Source organism: Hippopotamus amphibius, chromosome 11 (assembly GCF_030028045.1).
Source record: "Hippopotamus amphibius kiboko isolate mHipAmp2 chromosome 11, mHipAmp2.hap2, whole genome shotgun sequence".
Classification (NCBI taxonomy): Eukaryota; Metazoa; Chordata; class Mammalia; order Artiodactyla; family Hippopotamidae; genus Hippopotamus; species Hippopotamus amphibius.
In genome coordinates this window covers 105,099,733-105,123,795 of record NC_080196.1, presented here as the reverse complement: position 1 = coordinate 105,123,795, position 24,063 = coordinate 105,099,733, and the positions used below count along the sequence as shown (strand labels likewise).

Sequence of the window (24,063 nt, the reverse complement as noted above, 5' to 3'; positions counted from 1 at the left end):
TGAGTGTGATAAGATCCCTTGAGGAGAGAAAGTAGACAGAGAAAAGAGTAAGTCTAAAGACTAGGCCCAGATACTCCATATTAAGTGTTGGGGTTTGTAAGGAGCAAACCAGGAGAGTGTGGTACCTTAGGAACCAAATAAAGAAAGTGTTCCGAGGAGAAGGGAGTTATTATCTGTTTCATTTGCTGTTTACAGGTCAGGTAAAAGCAGAAAAGAAAAGGTCCATTAGAATATAACAATTTGGGACTTACTAGAATATTTGTAGGTAAGAAAGCATATAATGTGGCCCAGGAAGAAAATATAAAGTGGGAATATGAAAGAACATGGGGCAGAGCCTTTGGGAACAGCAATATTTAAGGATTTGGTAAAGGAAGAGAAACCTGCAAAAGATACTAAGTAGGTGCGACCAGTGAGGTAAGAAGGAAAGAAAAAGATATTTGATGGGGACATCTGTATAGGTGATAATTTTTGAAGGAAGAAGTGTCAATGGCCTCCATTCTCACTATTCCAGGGGAAAAAACAGCTCTCACTGTTCACCATTTGGTCTTACTTTAAAAAAAAAAAATGTATTTTATAAACAATTCACAGCTCTATAAATAAAGAGACAGTGCAAAACAACTTTATTAAAATGTGGGAAACAGAAATTGCACCGGACACTTGTTAAGGTTGCCAAGGAAGATGTTATTCAATATTACAAAAGGTCAAGACTATTGGCGTAGGGGAGAGAGAGGAACTTAAATCTATTGAGACAAAAGGCAGGAGAGTTTTTAAGCACTGAGGCAAGCTAGTGAAAACGTCCTGGAGGGCACATCAGCGGAGAGGTTGGTCAATGTGATTAGACCATCTACATTTGCTGATTGACTCTTGTAGAAGTTAGGCTTTGGATCTCCCATAGAGAATGGAGATAGGGTCCCTGTCTTTCTTGATGATTACATTTCAAAGGGATGGGAGAAGCTTTATCTCTATTCCAAAGGGGCAGAGAAAGAATTTGCAATTAGAAATTTTCTAGTGTATTTGTTCTAAGAAAATGTAGGTCAGGAGACTCTAGTCAGGAAGAAACTTGTCTGAAACTGAGTCAGGCTGAGCAGAATGTTATAGCCCTCCTGATCAAATGTTAATACAATGCAAACATGGCAAATACGTATTTGTCAATATGTAACACTTTGAGAAGTTTTTTTTTTTTTTAATTTTAATTTTATTTATTTATTTATTATTTTTTGGGGGTACACCAAGTTCAATCATCTGTTTTTATACACATATCCCCGTATTCCCTCCCTTCCTTGACTCCCCCCCTCGAGTCCCCCCCACCCTCCCCGCTCCAGTCCTCTAAGGCATCTTCCATCCTCGAGTTGGACTCCCTTTATTATACAACTTCCCACTGACTATCTATTTTACAGTTGGTAGCATATATATGTCTGTGCTACTCTCTTGCTTCATCTTGGCTTCTCCTTCACCCCCCGCCCCCTCCCAAACCTCGAATTCTCCAGTCCATTCTCTGTATCTGCGTCCTTGTTCTTGTCACTGAGTTCATCAGTACCATTTTTAGATTCCGTATATGTGAGTTAGCATACAATATTTGTCTCTCTCTTTCTGACTTACTTCACTCTGTATGACAGACTGAAGTTTTAAAAAATCTTGTACAGCTCATATTTTTTGTTGGAGAAAGAATGGCTATTGTCTTTGTTCCATGATTGCAAAGCCTTTAATCTTTAGATTTATTAAAAGCAAATAGAATAATCAATCTACTTAAAAAGAAATATTCTATTGCATCATTTTCCTTCCAGTTACATTTGGATACATTCTGCCTTCACCTATTTGCAGGATAAATCAGATAGATTTTGATGCAAAAATTGTGTAAAAGGTGAAAAAAACACTGTCACATTTATTTTTAGCAAAACAGAACATCCCAGATTTTCATTAAAAAATATTCTGTAATGAAGTCCTTACTATTGAATGACTAAAAGGACGATTACTATATTTTCTCTTTAATCCTTAGAATCATATTGTTTACTCATTGATTCTTAATTTTGAGAATAGTTATGTGTTCTATCTTCATCTAAGGACTCAAAGTCTGAATGATGCATGATACATGATTGCTTACATGATAAAGTTCACCATCTTCTTGAGTCTATAGTACTGGTTTCTGCTTTTGATATTCATCTTCTAATTTACCTAGGAACTGTGAAATATCTTCCTCTTTCAATTTTATTTTCTTTGTCATTATGGAGGTAAATTTTTAAATTTTGAATTTTTTACTGCTTTTTAGTAAAAAATAATAGACAAAAGATAGTGTATCATTTCTTTTATATCTTTTTGAAAGATGATGTAATACTTTGAGCAATACATTTAAAAAGAAGAGAATGATGCAATGGGAAAGATTTGTTGTATCCACCTTCTAGATCATTCATCATATAAGTTTTGAAAAGCACATTGAGGAAACTTTATAAGTAATGATGAAATAATTTGTAGGACAATGAAATGGACATAAAAAGAATCATATCTCTAAGTTCTTGCAGTAGTATATCCTAGACTTATAAAATTTCCCGTGTGACCATTTGGTAATTGAAGATAGGGTTAACTTATATACTTAAACTTAAATTGATAGTTCTTTATTATTTGGACACTTCTAAGAATGAAATAAAATAAGTATAACTGCTCAAAAAGTAATTCAAATACTAATTTTTGGTGCAATTCACTCTAAAATTTATTGAGAGTTAAACTCTGCTTAGGAAGAAAAATGTAGTGGCATAGAGTTCTCATGTGACTTGTTAAGAGTTTAAGTGTAAAACAACACTGAAAATCTATGATATACTATATTTTTATAACTTTACAGATATGTATATTATGCTTCAAAACATTTAGGTAACTTTCTCAATATCATATTGCTTGTAAGTGATTGAGCCACAATTACCATTTGTATCTACCTCCAAGAATGGTGCTGATTTTAACTATGCCCTGCTAATCATAAAGACTAGCTATCCTTAGATTACTTCCTCAATCCGAAGAGAAATAGGAAAAAGGTTTTTCTCTTTATGTACTCATAAGTAAATACATTTACAATTTTGAGGACAAAAATTAAATAAGCTCAATATAACCGAACCTCCCTCCCTCCCGGAATATGTACTGCTCAAATTCAGAATGTCACATTTATCGGCCCTATATTACAATCAGTTTCCTTTAAGGAGGAGGCCAGAAATCATCAAATAGCTCTTAGGGAACTCATAAATGTCACTATCAAACCTAAGAGTTTTCCCCAGGTCTATAAGTGCCTAAAAGAACGATATATACCTTGGCTACCTATAATGTTCCTCCACTCAAATTCAAGCGGACTCCAAAAGTTCCCACTCACACTGCTACCTACACTATGATTTATGAATTGAAATCAATTCAATGGACAGATGATTTGAGTGCTGCCAATATATGTAACATTACCATAGGTACTTTCTTCCTAGCACACGTCAATGACCTTATTTTAATAACATGGAAAAAGGAGAAAAAGTAATACGGACATTAGGGCTGTCATGACTCTTGGACTCTTATGGTTTCCCCCATGTTTCCTCAGTTGTTACATGTCTGATATTTACTGGGTAGGCTTCCTTCAAGTACAATTAAAACAAAGCACCTAATATTAATACATACCTCCTAGAGTGCCAATAAAAACTTTCAAAAGTGCTGTTAATTTCTTACTCATTGCTAAAAGTTTGATAGTAATGTGTGAACATTAAAACTTAATGGAGTAAGCTCTCAAAAAATATTTGCTTTAAAAGATAATAAAGCATACCTTGTGCAACTGAATGGTTTTTATGTGGAAACCATAATTATTTTAAATTTTTTATCTATATAAGTTTTGTAAAAATATTACAAAGGGTAGTAAAAGTTGCTCGATTAAGTTTGTCATAATCTTGACAAGAAAACCAAATGGTGCTGATAAGTGAAATGTTAAAAGCATTATGTTTAGAATTTTTCAGAGGAAACACATTTTTTACTAAAAATATAGTCAATCAATAAAATAAAGACGCCTACACCACCAAAATACAAAATGAGCACTATACATGTCGCATAGTGTAAATTCTTGATTAAGCCAAGAGAAGGTGCAGAAATAGCATACACTTTGCTAGATGGCAAACAGGAAATTTGGGTGGTGAAAGCAAAGAGGAAAGAATCTCACCTCTCGACTGCAGAATGAGAAAGGGAATGTAATGAAAAGAAAGAGGAACCTTTTGCGATAAACCTCTTAGCCTGAGGTCCTCCAAAGTAAATTGCTAAAAGAGAAGTGAAGACTAAAATACAGAGAATATGTAATTTAGAAAATACTGGAGTAAGAAACATAAAACTTCTTAATAGCAAAATCTGAGGGGAGACTTTGTGCCAAGAACGATAGATTTGGTTTGAATTTGTTTATATTAAGAATCCCAAAGTGAAGCTCACTCTTTTTTCTCCCACACATTCTCCTTCCCCACACCACACACAATGTGTAGGCTTCTTTGATGCTCAAAAAATTCAGCGCCATGTTAGTTTTAAGATCTTTAAGTTTTAATAGATCTTCAGAATTTGTATCAGTTTCTGTGCACTTTAGACACGACCTATTAGTCTTTGATTGCTTTCACCATTTTTGGTACAGCAATATGTTCCAGGCTCTACCACTTACCAATTTACTGATTCCTGCACATTCATCCTTCACTACCTGCTTAAAAAGAACCTGCACTGTGATACTATGATAATGGATTGGCCCCGTTAGAGCATCTTTTATTTTGAGTGCAAGGCTGAGCCTTGTCAATAGAGGATGCTAAACGCACATCGCAGGAGGAAAAGGACACCTCTTCCTGGTTCGAAGGGTTGTAGCAGTTTTGCTTTTTTCCCTTTCTCATGCTGCACGGTTGACCAGCTAACTGGATGTGTAGAAATATACGTATTGCCTTGTCCAGCCACAAGTACAGTTCCCGAAGTCCCAAATGTACATTCCCTTAGCGACCACAGGACTCCAGCCCAGGCCAGATGAAGTCTTACAGCCCTGCCAATGTGGTCACTGTGTGCTCCAGGCCTTGCACCTGCAGTGGCCTCTCAATTCCCTCTGTATTTCCATCCACCAGCCCACTTGTACCCTGGAGGATTGTTCACATTTGCCTGGAGAATGTGGATGAACATCTAGTCCAGTGAACTACTTTGCCCAAAGGCAACATGCTGTAACCATACCTCCTCCAAGGATACCTGAAGCTTGTCTCCCTTCCACATTTGTCTGTCCTTGGATAATTTCACTGAGCCCCAGAGTACCCTTTGGAGTTCTCATTACATCTTTATAGTGACTCTCCTATTATAGTTTAATAATTCTTTGTATTAAACTTCCATCATTTTAATTACAGTGTCTCTCAATTGGACTCAGACTGATACATAGGCTTATTTTATATTTCCTGTTCAAGTATTCAAGGCTAGTCCTTTGGTACTGATATTTTTCCAAGATTCTGTAATAGTTTTAGTGGAGAATTGCAGAAAATACAGATTCAATGTCAGTAAATAAAAATGGGATATCTGTCCAAGTAAACCAAGGAAAACCCTGCTCTTTCTTTCTCTTACTCTTATCCTTCTTAGCTCTCTTTTTCTCTCTCTCGTATTTTTAGTAATATTGAAGACCACTCTAAGGAAAACTCCATCTCATTTTGTTATTTATTTGCAAGTGTCTTTATTTTTTTCAGTTATGTACAACTAATATATTTTGGAGAAAGGTATGATAATTTTCAGAGGTCCTCTTTAGTTAAAATGTTTATAAGTATTTAGAGGTAAATGATTTTTTTCTCAAGTTGCAAAAGATAATCCCATGTATATTTCAGCTCTAGTGGGGATAGTTCTTCCATAAATGTGTATACATATTTGTGTATACAACTATGGAAAATTATGGCAGATAATTTGATTTTTTTGACTAAAATACTGTATCTAAATATCTGAGACCTGAATTCTAGGAATAGTTACAAGACTCTACATTCTTAAATGTAGTAGAATTAATGTGGAAAATATTAAAAAGTGATGATACTCCAAAGACAAAAAAATCAATTTTACCTATCACATACTCTCAGAAACTTAAAAGACAAAGGATGAAGAACCAAATTCAATTAAAAAAATAAAATGATTGAAAGCAGTGTCAAATTTAGTAAATATTTTCCATTACAAATTAATATATTCACAAATCCTATACCTTTTTGGTAAATCAATAATTTTAATTATAAATAAAGATAAAAGATAGAGGGACAATAATTATTTGCAAAAACTGAAAAAAAAGTCCTTCTTTATTAACATATAAGAGGACTTGCTAGTTGATAAGAAATCATCTTATTAAAAGCTGGTTCTTCAGTAGGTGATTCATTTTGTTGTACAACAGAAACTAACACAATACTGCAAATCAATTATACTCCAATAAAGATGTATAAAAAAATGAAAAAAAGAGCTAGTTCCTTGGTACTGATGTAGTAACTGGTCTTTTGGAATACTATGAGTGAATTTGTCGATAAATAAGTATCCAGCTACTTTGTATCCATTACAGACAACATTAATGATTTGTCAATGTGAATATTTTCCCTAAAATATATTGATCCTATTGAAGTTTATCCAAATCATTTTCTATAATATGTATTCTTATAAATTAAACTTTTTATTTTTATCAAGTTCAGAAACCACATTCTACTATATAGTCTTTAATAATAGAATCTACTATTAATATGCATAAGAAGTGAGCATTTTTAATAAATTTATTTATAGAAAACAAGTTTGGTAAATTACTAATGAGTGTAGAAATACCAGCAAATGAGTATACAGAAATAAGTATAAACTGTAATTTAAGCATATAGATAATTTTACTTAATTTAGGAATAACGAACAAAGTAAAAGATGTTTTGGAATACCAATTACCTAATAAAGCACCTTAAAACCAATAAAAGAAAAGCAGTCTTTCTAATTAGCTCTTAGATTATTAGAACAACCAAACTAATGAGTCCTGAAGTAACACTATTTGAAGCAATTAGATCCCAGAACAATCAATAAGTCATCATACAAAAGCAACATTTTTCCTTACCTTCATTTTGACATCAAGATTTTCAAATTTTTAAAATTTGTGTCCAAAAATAATTAGGGAAAAATGCTTTGAGTTGTGAAACGCATTTTTTTTTTAAATTTTATTTATTTATTTATTATTTTTGGGGGGGTACACCAAGTTCAATCATCTGTTTTTATACACATATACCCGTATTCCCTCCCTCCCTTGACTCCCCCCCCACCCTCCCTCGAGTCCAAAAAAGTGTATTTTCTTTTTTTTTTTTTTTTTTGGGGGGGGTTACACCAGGTTCAACGGGGATATGTGTATAAAAACAGTTGAGTGAAACGCATTTTTTAAAGCTTATAATGTGACTATGTGTGAAAGAATTCATGACATTTTCCATGAGCTTTGCTGGTTCATTTTTTATAATGCAAATCTATGGATAAGTGGGGAGGGCAGAAGTATAGCATTTTAAAATGACTAAAAATTTTCCAAACAAATTTCAACAAATATATCTGTGTCTTAAAACTATATTCTATTATATATACAACATTTTCTTGATTATTTCAAATCAGAATTTGATTGTTTTACTAACAGCAGCAAACAGTTAAGAGTAGTGTCATGCATTACAAGTTCTTAATGTGGGGCCCATAGCCTTCTAAAGAGATTCTGATGAGCTATGAGTTGTCTGTGTACACTGGATATTGCATAGAAACAACACTGGCAATGTGTGTGCATATGAGTGTGGAAGCAGGTTAGTGTCTTTCATTCAATGCTTAAAGGAAACCATTACTTATAAAATAAAAATTGAAAAATTGAAAGTTGCAAAAACCAACATAAACATATTGTTGATGTTGTTTTTTTGGCTTTTTTTGGTCAGATTCTTGGTTTATTTTGATTGGTTTGAAACAGATTAAGTTGGTTTTTTAAAAAATCTCTGGAGCAATAATTCAATAAATCACATTTGTCATTTTTCTTTCTTTAATATTTATTTGTTTACCAAATTATTTTGTTTCAAAACTATTGCTTGAAAGACAATGAAATGATATCTTTGAGTATGCAAATGAAGAAAAAGAAAGAACAATTAGATAAATGGTAATAAAAATTAAATCCCTATTTTATAATATGGTATTTGTGTGTTCTAATTATTTGAAAATCTGGATGATATGAGCAGTTTTGGGGAAAAGACACACAAATTCTCCAGTACTTTCAACACATTTTGCTGTAGCAAATGGATATTCATAAGGAGGAAACGGAAAACTCCACCTTAACCTCACACCTTATATAAAGATTATTTCAAAATGTATAATATATTTAAATGTAAACCTAAAGCAACAAAACTTTTAGAGGCAAACAGAGAAGAAAAAATTCTCTCCATTGTCCAGGCAAAGAATTCTTAAATATATCACCAAATGCCCTATCCATTAGAGAAAACATATATAGTATTTTTAGGAGAATTACAAAACAAAATTGATATATTGATATAATACACACATAATGTAAAAATATGCATAAACTTTCCATTTAATGCTAAGAAGTCCTTTGACAAAATTAAATTAAATTTTCGATTACAAATAAAATGAGTCAAAATGTACATATCACATAAATAGTAAGAATGAAATAACTAATATGGAAATCAATAGTCAAAATCTCACTTTATACTGAAACACGTGTGGTAGCATACTTTAAAACAGTAGCGAGAAAGGAATTCCTGCTTTCCACACTATCAATTCATAGTGTTCCAAAGCTTACGTCCATACAATAATATATAAAATACATACAAAACAGAGTCACTGAAAAGAAGAAAATTTATTTGGGAAGATAAGATTATCTAGTAAAATGCTGACAAAATAAATATGATAGAACTTAAAATTTTCTCAAAGCCACATTAAAAACATTAAAAAAAGAGAAGGAGGTTTGCTATTCAATAGGCATAAGGCTCCTGTTAAGCTGGATGAATAAGCTCTAGAAATCTGCACGAGACAGTGTCCCTATAGTTAACAATACTTAAAACTGTAAGAGGGGGGATCTCATGTTAAGTGCTTTTATCACAATTAAACTTTTTAACATGTAAAAGAGAAACTGATGAAATTAATTTTAATGTTTATTTGACACACTATATGCAGAATATTGTGATTTTTCACACATAATAAATTAAAAATCATAAGGGAAATATTTTATATGTTTTCTCATAACTATGAAAATCATTCTTGTCCCATTTCCCACAGGCTCAAACAGCTGGACAAAATGACAAGTTTAAAGGTCTCCTACATCCATCTGTTTTGGGTAGATAACACATTCATTATAGAAAAGCAAAATACCAGAATAGCTGCACTCTATTCTAGAGGAAATCAGACATTTTCTTAATGACCTTTGTGGGTAAACAGAAGTTTTATTTCTGTTCTTAATGAGTAAATGGCCAGGATGGGGAGGAGAAGAAGGAGAAAATTTTTCAATGGTTTGCAAAATATGAATATAATAAATGAGCTGACATTAGGGCAATTTGCCTTTTCTGTTGGTGTAAATAGTTATCATTTTTCAAATTAATGATTCCCATTATCTTGACTGATACCAAATATCTTTTCCAGAAGTAAAGTATAATAGCAGTGATTTTTAGATTCTTTCATACCAGTACACTGTCTAATGTAAAGACATTTACATTGTCTCCATGTAAAAGTATCCTCTTTGCAAAATTTCTGTGATCCCACAATGTGATCCCTGGTTTCTCTTCACATTCCTTTTTCTCTGTGTCTGATACTTTTTATTTTTTTCAGACTCACTCTTCCTGCTGTCATCCACAAATATGTCTTAAAACAATTCATATTCAAGTGACTTCTAGATCTTTATGCCCGTTCTTTCTCTTGTATTTTAAGCTATCTGTCCAACTAATTAGAGAAATATTTACTCAGGTGTCCTATGGTTACACCAATTTTACCCCCAAGCCTGTCTTTTTTTACAGTATCCCCAGTAAAATTACTACAATTCACCAAATTGTGTGAGAAAGACATATGGATATTAGCATTAATTCATTTTAGTCTTTTATTCTTTATATCCAATCAATCATTAAGTTCTGTTGATTCCACCTCCTAAATTTTTCTATTATCTGTCAATCTTACTCTATCCTCACTCTTCCTAAGCTCACAAGGGCCTGACAACACTTGCAGAAGGAACCTTAATTTTGCTGAGGGATATTCCTGTAAAATCAAATGTTGCATTATCCAATCTCACAGCTGACATGCAGATATACACTACAGTTGTTCATTAGTTATCTTGTAGGCATGTAGACAGCCTGTAGGCATGTAGACAGCTTCCATAACAGTCAGTTTTAAGTTGTGGGGCAACGGTCAGAAGAATATATCGTGTGCCCTCTTAGAAATGGTAAAAAGACCTTACTTTGGTGACATCAACATACCCTTAAAGAAATTTGGGGATCTGGGAAGCTGTATCTCCATCTGGAAGCATGTTGTACCATCTTCAGTTTATGTAAACATTTCGGTAATATACATGTACTTTCTCATTTAAAATAACTTACTTAAAATAACTTATCACTGTGATTGTTGCTGGCTTTTTCTATAGCACATCCAGGAGTTTTACCAACCAGCTGCGCCCAAGCTTGCTAACTGGGTTTTCTTTTTCCATACCCACACTAATGATGTCCATAGAATGAGCATTTTAAAATGCAAAACTTCCCCCAATAATTTGGGATTCCAAAATGAAAATAATTTTGTCTTTCCCAGTTTAAAACTTGTGAGTGGCCATTGGTGTGAAGTCCAAACTTTGTAAAATGCCCTCCTTAAATCAATGTTCATGTGTCCGCTGCTCTTCTCTGCTGTAAAACCTAATATCAGTTTAGATGCCAGGTCCTCTGAACCCAAAAGTTTAAGTATTATGTACTTTAGGTGTTTTATCATATGCTTTTATTCTGTACTTCAGGTATTAGGTCCTTCCCCAACACTCTTAAGTTTGCAATCCTGCTTCTGCCTCTATTCCACTAGAATGTAAACCGTGGTGAGAGAGTCTTGACTCCAGCCACCATGTCACCCAGACCTGACATGACTTGGCATGTTCCAAGTGACAATGAAATATTTGTTAAATGGATACATTGCGATATTAGTTAGATACTTTCATAATTTAACTTTAAATTTATATATGATGATTTTATGTTAACTTTTATAAAGAATGTTTAAAAAATTAATTTGTCAAAGGAAAATAAAAAATAAGTATATTGAGATAATCTAATAATGTACAAATTTTAACAGAATATAGGTAGATTTCTACAAGTTAATGGCAAAACATTGCAATATCTATGGCTTTTAAATACATCTAATAATATTTTGTGAAAACTTATTTTTTAAAACAGAGTAGCTCTGCCTCTGTCTCGGACCAAAATAGTAGAATATCATGAGCTTCTCAATATTTATTTCCCTAAAAACATTCTAAACAAAGAAAACAGACTACAGACTCGATTTTATTGTGGCTCTATTATTTTATTAATTAGCACTTTGACCTTTTGAACAGATGTTCAACAACATTTTTGAATTCTATAGATTTATTTTGTCAGACAGGTCTGATTTGGAATCCTTTTCTCGATGAAGTACTAAAAAAGTCTTGTTCATATTTGTTGACAGCAATTTCTTGATGACAGGAGAAAGAATTTGCATCTATAGCTTGATATAGAGAACAAATACCTAGAACAACTAGATAAGAAAGCAATTTTAATAAGATTTTTAAAAATCCTTCCACATATTTATTTGTTGCAACTCCTACTTTTTGTTTAATGTGTTTGCATTGAGGGAAATTATTTATTAAGCATATTTCAAGGAATTGATAATTTACATCCATTGATACTCAGTACCTGGGTATTGATTTATAGTTTATAATTCAATTTATAGCTCATTACAATTCAAAAATGTGTTCCTCAACTAACTTTGGAAGTAGGTTTCATTGATATCTGCCATTAGAGGTAAGGAAACAGACTCAAATGAGTTAAGTGTTTGCTCCAAATCACAGTGTATAACACTTGCTTATTGACTAGCTTTCAAAAAATTGCGTGTTTAATCAAGGCCATATCTATAGTTTGTGGAGAAATGAGTATTGGACTGATTTTTAAAATCAGAGTATTTAATCTGGGAATGACATTTTAGTAAGCTGGTCCATGGGTGCCTCTTTAAAAAAAAAAAAAGCCATAGTGCATGGTATTTAATAGAAGGAAAATGACTATATTTCTTTCTTGATTATCTTCAAATGTCTTACAATTTTATTTGTCAATTATATCTAAATAAAGCTGAAAAAAGTGCTCTGGAGGGCACATATACCACTCACTTCACACCAGCTGTTTCATCAGTTTACATTCATATTCTGACCCAGCAATTTTACTTACCTGAGATATGTAACTGACTTGAAGCTTAATGTAAGAAAACATAAAATTGGGACAACGATAGGGTTTATTCCACAAGATTGTTGCAAAGATCAGCTATGGTAATATGTAGAACAATCCCTGGCCCATAGCTAAGTTCTCATTGAAAGGTGGTTACTTTTAGGTTCTCTGTGCTTACAAAATATATTCCCATTATAGATTTCAAAGTACTATAAACAGGAAATCACATGTATTGTGTCAGAAGGAAATTGGACAAAATTCTGGCCAGAGAGCAAAGAGAAATTAAAAAGCTGTGCACTTTCAGACTATGTCATAACACAGTTGTTCTTCATATGCACTTTGTTTTTTGATTTATCTTTGCCTTTCTCATAAAGTGTGTAAGGCCAGAGATAGGCTCCAGGTAAGCAGATATAAGCACCTAGTTTAGAAATCTAACCAATTCAACAAACTGGGATTTTTCTTAGGATTTTACTTGAAAATTAAAACGAAAAACTTCCCATTGTTATATTAAAATGAAAAATCAATATCCTCACTCAAGACTTGTGGCTATATTACTGTTGGCCCCTTTTTAGAGATTTGTGTTTTCAAGAAAAATATACACGTTCAATGTTGGTTCAGTAGAATTAATGATACCCGCTATGTGACTGATTCTATCATGTCAGTGGATTCCTATTTTTGTAAAGTGGTGGAACCCAGTAAAACATATGGAAACCCAGTTTACAAAGCAATTTATAAGTGGAGGTATGTTCATTAAAAAGGACTAAAGAAACCTGTACATATTCCATTTACCTATGCATATGTAAGGGTAGTTTGGTTTTAAAAGTATTTAAAAATATATACAAAGTCAAAATCTCTCTAGTGTTCTTATGCCTTCAACCAGGAAGGGAGACATTTTCAACATTTAGTCAGAGGCATGTGTCTAAAACAGAAAGTCAGGTAGTAAGATAAATTATTCCTTTTCTAAAAATCAAGGCTATGTATGCCAACAAGATAAACATGATTTTTTGTTTTTACAATTTGCTATAAATCTTAATTGAGTAATATACATATAACGAGGTTACTCACAGTATTCAGGATGCCATCTTATGCAAATCCCAAGAAGACAATATTTTCCTGAAGAAAACACATAAAAATGTATACTGCTTGTATGACAAGCACTTCAACAAGCTAAGACCTAGAATCCTAAAAGTTAAGTGTTAGTATCTCTATTTCTTAAAAAAATATTATTGGAGTATAGTTGGTTTACAATGTTGTGTTAGGTTCAGGTGTCCAGCAAAGCGAATCAGCTGGCAGTCCAGTGGTTAAGAATTGCACTTCTAGTGAAGGGGGCACGGGTTTGATCCCTGATTGGGAAACTAAGATTCCACATGCCGTGTGATGTGTCCAAAAAAATTAAAAATTAAAAAACAACAAAAAACAACAACAGTATCTCCACTTTTTAAGCTTAGAAAATCAAGTGGTAAAGACAGAATTCAGAACATCAGACTTCCAAGCCCTTGCCCTTCGCCCTGGCTATACAAAATCTTGTAATAACCCCAAATAAAAGCATTATCTTGATATGAGGCACTTTTATTATTGTAGGCATGGATTGAATAAAAATGTTTTATTTTATTGGATTACTTAATTAACACTACATGATTATGGTTTAATTGGGAATGTGTTATGAGGGAAAAGATAAATCAATATAGAGAAATAATGTACAAATTGCATGTTTCACAAGGTTCTTCACGTATATGGGGAGATACCCATTGAAGTGTAGCATCATAAATTATGGGTCTGTCATCTTGCAATTAAGGATATTTTTGTTTGACACATTGTTAAAAGCACTTTAATTCTAGAAAATTCAAAACAATAACTTCTATAGTTAATTTACTTTAATTCCAGAATTAATCAGAATCTCACTATTTGATCTTGACAGCACATCTCTTTTTTGACAATAATTAAACTGCTTGACTGACACTTTCCTGTCTTGAAAGCAAGGAACTAATTATTAACTGATTTGTTCATAGCTGAATTATTTCACTTTTTTATGATCTGAGATAGACAGAGGGATTTATTTGATGTGAAACCCTTTTCCTATAACCTTTGTGGGTTGAAGGAAATCAGGCACATTGCCCTTAGGCTTTAAATGCGTTATTTCCTCAAATCAATTAAAAAACTCATTACTTTATCAAATACACAAGTAAGACGATAAGTTTACCACAGTTGTACCTTCAATATAAGCCAGAAATATATAAGTTCAGCAAATCATAATGGTTGGTATTCAGATAAGAAAGAGAGAAGAAATAAAGGGAGGAAGGGAGAGATCCAGGCAGGAAGGATGGGAGGGAGTTTTCTAACAAAATTAGCTTGTGGAAATCATCTCATCCATTAACAAGAATTTATTTATGATGTAAAATAATAAATGTTCTTTTGAAAGGAGCAAGTAAACATACTTTTAACTTGAGAAAATATTTTCAAATTCTCCACCAGAATATCCTCTGCAATATCCATAAAGACTTTGGTAAAGCAATTTTAATAAAAGCTAATAATAATTTAAAATAAGAAGACTATAATAAGGATGATGATGATTTTCCTGACTAATAATATAAAAAAAACCTACCCCTATCTTTTTCTAGGTGATTCAGACCATCAGTGCAGTGGATAGAGATGAATCCATAGAAGATCACCATTTTTACTTTAATCTATCTGTGGAAGAAAATAACTCAAGTTTTACAATTATAGATAATCAAGGTAATGCCATTCACTCATGACAGTTTTCTTTCCATTCTTTTCTGAGAATCTTGTTTAATTTTAAGGAAATTTGCAGTATTACTTTTTGTACTATACCTGCAGTATGATAATGTTGTGGCAATGAAATCGGAAACAAAACTCAAAGTAGTGTTCTGGAAATACTAGCCCCATTTTCCACTTGATTTCCTTAAATTAGAAGCACTTTTTCATGTCATCATTGGCCATAAGCCCTTGTAAAGTCTGAATGACCTTGCAGATCTAATTGCAGTTCTGATACTGTGGTTCCTTTCATGTCTTCATATAACTCAAATTTCAATCTATGTGGGGAAGGCAATAATATAAACTTTTAGTCATGTTAGCTTGATTGATTCAAAGATATTTGGATTCATTAATTAAAAGCTACAAGTATATGGAATTGGTTTAAGACTATTCTTCTTCCTTTGAAACGAAATGATTGTACCAGCCTGAGAACGAAAAGTTCTAAAGGATTTTTTTGTATGGAGAAACAGAGTTCCTTTTCCTTCCATATAGAAGTGGATTTGTACAAAGCCACTCTGTTCTTTTTTCCTTCACTTCAGTAAAATATTTTTTTGTCATCATATGGATTTCTATTCTAATTTTGCTTCATGTCTCAAAGATATGAAACACCGTAGGAGTCATTACTCAAGCATCTATAACCAAACACCTGCAGCTGTCCTTCCTTACAACTGAGTTTGAGCTCCCATCTAGGGGAGATCTTTTACGGGAGAATAAATGCAGACACATTCTTTCCCTTTTGCCTTTGTCAAATTCCCCAGTGAAGAAGACTCAAACAGATTTAGGATTAAAAAAAATGCAAATATCAATATAAGAAATAAGCTGTAGCTTAGATTTGTTTATGTTAATATAAGTTAGTGGGGTAAAATAAATATATTGAAACATAAAGAGAATGATTGATGTGGTTTAATGTTTGTGGTTACAAGTAATTTAATGAAATACATACCAAAAAAATATAAACTCTCTCACCTCTTCAATCTGCTTAGTGAATAAAATCACAAGAGTTTTATAGACTTCGAGAGCATGATAATTTGTTTTTAAAAGGTGATTTGCCTTGTGAATATTTAGGCATCACCTGGACACCAAAATACCAACTGAATTACAAATTTTTGGAGGAGAGAAATCACATCTCATCCTTTTTTGCATCTGGGTACCTGCCAGTTAACCTCCTCTTGGAAGCCTCCCTAATCCCTTATTCTCCCCCAGGATGTCTTATACAGTCTTCTTTGCACTCACATAGTGCCGTATGCTGACATCTATCACAGCACTTACCACTGGGATTGTTATTGCTGATGTATTTATACTTGTCCGAACTTGCCCATGAGTTCCTCATGACAAAGTCTATGTTCTCAGTGTCTAATAGTGTCTGACCCACAGTAAATATGGAATAAAGGCTTGTTGGATTAATACACACACACACACACATACACACACACACACACACACACACACACACACACACAAAGGTGATTTGGAAAAAGTCGTAAGTAGGCCTACATTTCAAAAACCTTCCATTTATTTGCATTTGTCTCTTTCAAAGACTTCCATTTATTTATTTCCATTTATTTGTTTGTGTCTTCTAAAATTATTTGATTGCTATGAAAAATATTTTGGGGAATGCCAGTACCAAAAAACAAAGTCATGTTGTGGGGAACATAGTACTGAGACACAATAAACTGCACTGGAAAAGACCATTTAGAATATTTTGGGATTTAGGGGAAAATATCAGATGTGTTGAAGTATATATTATTTACTTTTGTTAATTTTTTGAATGTTCTGTCTAGGAGAATTAATCAGTACTACTAAGATTTAATGATTCCCTGAAATTTAAGTAGAAAATGGGTTAATAATGTCAAAGTGAAATGAAATGTTCCAAAAGAATCTTTTACACCAAGTAAAATTAATTCTTTTGTCTTATTAGTAAATACAGTATTTGAGATCACTTACTACGATAGGGAGATGACTTGGAAAATCTTGTGTATTTATAATATTTGTGAAAATAATGAGTTTCTAGTAGAAAAAAGCACTGTCATGAGCTTTTAACACAAATGAAATGGATACTGTCATTATAAATTTAATGCTAGTACCCCCTATATACTATTGATATCTAATTAAAAAGCTGTCTTCTTTTCTGTGTTCCACATATATGTTTCCTATTTTTATCAAAAAACATTTTGGAACTGATTCATATAATTAATCCTGTAATTGTGATTTAGGCAACGTCAAAATCAGTAATGACTTTCTGAGTTGATCTTTTAATTGTCTTTTTTTATCAGAAATTTGCTCTTCCTTATTTGATGTCTCCACTGCTGCCTCTAATAATTTAACCAGTATGCATCTGCCTCTAATAATGTAACCAGTATGCATTTCTTTTGTATTATTGAAAAAATTATGCACATGGATTTTTGTTTTAGATAACACAGCTGTAATTTTGACTAATAGAACTGGTTTTAGCCTTCAAGAAGAGCCTGTCTTCTATGTATCCATCCTAATTGCCGACAATGGAATCCCACCACTTACAAGTACAAACACCCTTACCATACACGTCTGTGACTGTGGTGATTCCAGCAGCACACAGACCTGCAGTGATAAGGATCTTATGCTTTCCATGGGATTCAGGACAGAAGTCGTAATTGCCATTCTCATATGCATTATGATAATATTTGGTAAGTTGTGTGAACTGAGCATATCTTCATTTGTTGACAGTACATAATAAATATAGAAAAGAGTTAATTCCATTATAACGGTTTAGTATGGGCTTGTGTGTGTGTCTGTGTCTAAGTGCCCTTCTGAATGTGTTACTATTCCTAAATCAAATGGAGTAAATGAAAAATAGAGTGAGTATGCACTTCAAGTTGAAAATCAATGATCCTTGAATTCTATGATTAATGAGTACATGTGTGCATATCCTTTTGAGTGTTTTTGACACACATTGCAACATATATAAGAATATAAAAATTAATAATAATAATGATGAGCTTCTATGCAGTACTTATTATATCGCAGGAGACTGTGTTAAGTGCTTTGCAGAAATTATGCAGTTTGATCCTCAAGATAACCTTAAGAAGTGACAACCATTATCACCTGCATTGTATAGATGAAGAAAGTGAAACTCCAAGAGTTACATGGTTTACAATGGGTCATGCAGCTAGTAAATGAAACTCTGAGATTCCATAACCATAGCACACCTACATCCAACCCTACACCCGCAGCTCACTGGAGCCTAGGATCATTAAGGAAGTGAATGTTAGGATGAGAAAATGTACAAGAGAGAGTCTTACTTAAAGTGTTAAACACAAAAGAAATTTCAGTAAAAGAGCTCCACTTGTTTTCGTTTGCTTGTTATTGTTGTTGCTCTTGTTTTCACAAGGAGATACGTTACATTTATTTCATGGATGTGGCAAATGAGGCCCCAGGTGTTTTAGGCCGGCTTCCAAAGCTATGAATCATGCCATCTTAGCATAACTTTTTCCCTTTCTTTAACATACCAGTATATATAGTCTAAACCCTTCTCTTACTTCCCCCATAACTTCATATCAAAGCCAGTACAACTAGTGAGTGTTGACAGCAATTGTATCAGCCATGGGTTCTGGAATCCTGAACTCACTGCGCAAAGGGACACACAAAATGTTTCAGGATTTGCTTTGCCTTCTCTCTTCTCATCTTTCTCAAAGTTTTAAAAACCATGCACTCCTCTTTTACCAAAGTTACTCTTCTTTTCTACCTGCTTCAGTTTTTCAAATCATTTTTAATGATCTTTAATCATAAAGCTGAGTTTAAAGCTACACAGCTAGATGTGAGAAGCAAGAAGCAGTAAAAACAGAATAATGTTGGCCGGATGCAAGTACTAAGTTGCTCACTGGTACAGACCTAAACCTAGTTCCGAAGCCCTGCAAGTAAACCTGCAGTAGCCTCAGTCAAGGGCATGAGTCATATGAGAAGGCAGGAAGTCAACCAATAATCAGCAGTTTCCTGTGAAAGTTTCATGAATAGGCTCTTCAATTCATAGATTGAAAAGTTATTTATTAGATCACTTTCTATTTCAACCATATATCTCTGCTGTATTAAAGTACAGTGCCTAAATTCAAACACAGTGGCCTTATTTCAAGAACGCTATTTCAATTTCCTTAAATGTAAGATTTATATAAAATATTACCTAATATATTTCTCTATGTGATAATATTAATAACATTACTTCCTGTTTGCTTTAATTCCAATAGTTGAAATTCTGAACAGCTACATAAGATCCAAGATTGTGTAAGGATTGGCTATCCATGAAACACTTACACACACACATACACACAACACATATTTCTTTAAAATTTAGAAAGACATTCTGAAATTGTTCTATTTCTATACAATGTTAAAATTATCTTATATAATTGATGTGGATATACAGTGCTATGATTCAAAAACCTGATAGATTTGGAATTTTTGAAATTAATATGGTATAACAAAGCACAGATTCTGAACCAACTTTCTGGTTTTGAATGCCAGCTTTTTGTTTCTAGCTGTGTGACTCTGAGTATGTGATTTAATCTCTCTGCACTTCAGTTCCCCCATCTTTACTAGAAAATTATAATAAAATATGAGTATCATAACAAATCAATGAATAAATGTAAAACTTTTAGAAAAATGAATGGTACATACTTCGTAGTGAATAAATATTAACTTAGAAGATAATTATGTCACAGAATTTGTTTCAGTGGTGGAAATCAAATCAGTTCAGTATGCTTAATTTCCACTAACCTGGATCGTTGATTAGTGAGATTTATAGATGCATATAGATTGGAAAATGTTCCCTCATTCTACTTTGTTTTATTTTCAACATATAAGAAAAAAAATAAAATTTTAAATCTTAAATTGATCATCATAAACAGTTCATTGTATTTTTATGATGTTTTTCTACTCTAAATCATCAACCTGAAAGATTGCTATACTTACTTGTCAGTCTGCAAGCCCCTTTGGTAAATTTTCAATAGCAAATGTATATCTTTTTGTTTTATAATCAGAAATTAAAGCTTATGTCTTGAGCTTGTAACAAAAGCAAGAATTATATAGTTTATTATAAATAACACACTATTTGGCAGTATCTTATAATATAAATATATAATGCACCATATATTTATGTATGGTATATAATATGAATACAACATATAACAGTATTTGATAATGTGTTTTAGTACAAATATATGATAAATTAATATATACTATAAGATTATTATGTATTATACATTTACTTATAATAGTAATATTATGTGTAATATGAAGCATATATATTTATAATATATAATATTGTATTATATTTGTGTTAATGTTCTGGTATGCTTTCTTTGACAGGGTTTATTTTTTTGAATCTAGGTCTGAGACAACGAAGGAAACAGACTCTATTTCCTAAGAAAAGTGAAGATTTCAGAGAGAATATATTCAGATATGATGAGGAAGGTGGTGGAGAGGAGGATACAGAGGCCTTTGACATCATGGAGCTGCGGGGTAGCACGGTCATGCGGGAACGCAAGACTCGGAGAAGCACCAGGGCAGAGATTCAGAGCCTGTACAGGCAGTCTTTGCAGGTTGGCCCAGATAGTGCTGTATTCAGGAAGTTCATTCTAGAAAAGCTCGAAGAGGCTAACACTGACCCCTGTGCCCCTCCTTTTGACTCCCTCCAGACCTATGCTTTTGAGGGAACAGGGTCCTTAGCTGGATCCCTGAGCTCCTTAGGGTCAGCAGTCTCTGATCAGGATGAAAACTACGATTACCTTAATGAACTGGGACCTCGCTTTAAAAGATTAGCGTGCATGTTTGGTTCTGCTATGCAGTCAAATAATTAGGGCTTTGTTATTAATAAATTTTTTAAAATGCTAATGTGTATTTGGGCAGACTGGTAGTTGCTTAGTAAAGAGTTGTGTACTCTAGTTCTCTGGGAAAGGGAAAAGAGATATAATGTTCTCTGATTTTCTTGGAGTAAATATCACATGGTTACTTCAAGCAACCCACATATTGTCCGATTGCAGATATGGGAAGTGAAGGTAACAATGTGGGCCAGCGCTAGAGTGCCCCCGAAATACCCTTCTGGGATCTTTTCAATATCATCCAATACAAATCCTCAAAATTGTTGAATGCTTAATGTAAAAAGGACACTGAACTAGATTTCATTTACCCAGTTTTTAAATCTTACAAAGTAAGAGTGCAGAGTTTATGTGTGTTAAATTCTTGATACTCTACAGAGATATATACATAGATAGATACTCTAGGAGAATCTGGGTCGTTATATACAACTTTTAAAAACTATTTCTTTTTTATAAATAAGCAAGCTTCTGACTGAGAGTCTATGATTCATTCTAGTTTGATATTTTAAAATTGTCGTCAAGACCACATTTCAAAGCTGATTTCAAATTTAGACAGTTGCTTGGTATCTGTTAGTTAATCAAAGATATAGTGTAAATTTGTATTCTGTTTGATATTAGAGCTTTATATAAAAAAGGGTATAAACTATGTTTAGGAGATTTTCATAAGTTATTTTCTTATGTATCCAAAATACATCTTTATCATGTCACAATATGACAAAATACATGTCAACATTTATTCAACATTAAATTTGAACTTTATGAAAATGGTAGAAAGTGTGAATTTTTTAAAATTTAAATTTAATTTTTTTTATTTTATTGCTACTAAAATGATAGAAATAAATGACAGGAGTACTGGATTCAAACTGGAGTTAATATTCATCCTAAATACAATCAAGTGCACTGCTCTTACTATGCATAAAATACAACATGATAAAATTCTCAGCATTTCCTTTTTTATTAAGAGCTTAGACTATAACTGATTCTTCCATGTCATTTTTTTTATTATGGAATATAAAATTAGGTGTAGTAGTTTTATTGTAACATGAAGAAAGTATGCTAAGCTGCTGGACATAAAGCTTTAAGGTAACATTAGATAGTAAGATAATAAAACACTTTAATTTTTATCAACCTGATAAGAATGATTCTCATTATTCTATCCAAATCAAAATTGAATTCAAAATTCATAGGTTGAACAGAAAGAAAGTAGTGAATACTGTGTCCTCAAAATTGCTTTATATGTTCATTTTTTATTAATAGCATATGAAACTGAGCTGAATCAAATTGACCATATATGTTCAAATCAAATATTTCAAATGATTTTGAGCTAAAGTTGGAGTAGTTAAATGGCTACAATATTTTTCTCTATACTTTGAGACATAAACATCCATACCACGTAATAGAAGAGAATTTTTTCATCAATATCAGTCAGGCACCATTTTGTCAGCAACACAGATATCATTTCACAAAAGCCTGAAAAAAATCAGACTTGAAATACAACAATTTAGGAAGATATTAAAAGTAGTAGAGAGGACATAAACTGTAGTAAATCCTTGTACATTCATACCATTATTTACTTAGGGAAAACTAAGAACAGTAAACAAAAGAAAATTCAAAAAGAGCAAAACCTTGCAAGTAAAAGAGACATGTATGGGTTGAGAGAACATTTATATTCCTACCATATTGACATAAATACTGAAAGAGTATAGTTAGGGAAGTTTTCATGAATTATTCCATGAATGGCTGTTCCCTGTATTTAGAAAACAGTGCTATGTAGTCTTGGTTGAGGAATTGGAAAGTATGATAAACAGAAGATGAAGCAATCCATGGAAAAATAGATTAGACAAACAGAAATAGGGTCTTCTGGGGCTCACAGTCAGTTCTGTCATGGGTGAAACAACTTATCAACTTGGATGAACACCTTAAAAAAATTCACATTGATGCAATATCTGAATCAACGAGGTTTAGTGTTTGAGTTCAGTGACATTAAGCAGATGTGTTAAAATGAATTCTGGTTTAGTTAATGATAGGATTGTCAGTCATAGGGTACATAGGAAAAGAGATTCAGGGCTGGCTACCTATTTACTAGTCTAAAAAGTGTCCTTTTAATCTATATCAAAAAACACTATCTGATTCTAGTAGAGAAGTTGAAATTTTCTAGAAATTATACTTGGTAGTATTTCAATAACTTTTAACCTTTTTTTCTAGTCACATGGGTGTTGCAAGAACACAGCTGTATCCTAAGCTAAGGACATGACATTAAGATCTCATTTTCATAAATTTTAATAAAGGTAAATCACTGCAGACATTTATGATATAGCACAGCTTCACATTAATACCTGCACTACTTAAATATCACCCTTCATTAATGTACAGGTTTATGTGTAAGTATTAAATTACTAGTGGTTGAAATGGGAAAATATTGAAATCCTTTATAGGGATCAGAAAATATTAGCAATAATACTTGTTCACTAAGCACATGGCTTGAGCCTATCACATCAGAGTTTGAATTAGCTCGCTTTTATTTAAATAAGTGTGTGAATCTTTATCGAACTGTCTAATCTTTCCATATCTGTGGTTGTGATTGGTAAAATGAGGTCTAATCTACATGATTTCACCTGATTCTTGTGACAAATAAGTAAAACAGGAAGCACACTCAGTACCAGACAAAATGCAAGAGTTCAATAAATAACAGCCCATCATCTTAACGGCTGACATTATTCTGCTGGAACACAAAGATCCCTTTCTTTTCTAGCACTGAGTGATCCCAAGGGCTTCACAGCACATTTGAAATATAAATCAGCTTTCTGACCTGACATACAAGGTCATGTATTTTCCTGTGTCTGCTTATTTCTCTGTGCTCTGAACTCCTCCAGGCCTGAGACAATCTTCCTTGAAACATTTCTATTTTTCATTCCCTCACTTCATTCAAATCCATGATCAATTGTGACTTTCTCAGAAAAGCCTACCAGACCACTCTCCCCCAACAGTGCCCCTTGCTCTGCCTTTCTTTCCATCAAATCACTTAGCTATTTGGTATTACATTACAC

The 24,063-nt window shown here is 32.8% G+C and overlaps 1 protein-coding gene across 4 annotated transcripts in view; it reads left to right on the top strand.

The window, feature by feature from the left end:
* CDH19 (cadherin 19) overlaps nt 1-21,781 on the top strand; it is a 79,162-nt gene extending 57,381 nt beyond the window's left edge. Inside the window, exons 11-13 of one of the 4 annotated variants that reach the window (XM_057699406.1) lie at nt 15,017-15,131; nt 17,582-17,833; nt 20,508-21,781. In XM_057699406.1, coding sequence (XP_057555389.1) covers nt 15,017-15,131; nt 17,582-17,833; nt 20,508-20,998 — 858 coding nt within the window. In that variant the 3' untranslated portion in view covers nt 20,999-21,781. The remainder of the gene's footprint in view (nt 1-15,016; nt 15,132-17,581; nt 17,834-20,507) is intronic. The other 3 variants (XM_057699405.1, XM_057699407.1, XM_057699409.1) reach the window with 3 other exon arrangements.
* The last annotated feature ends 2,282 nt before the right edge of the window (nt 21,782-24,063 follow it).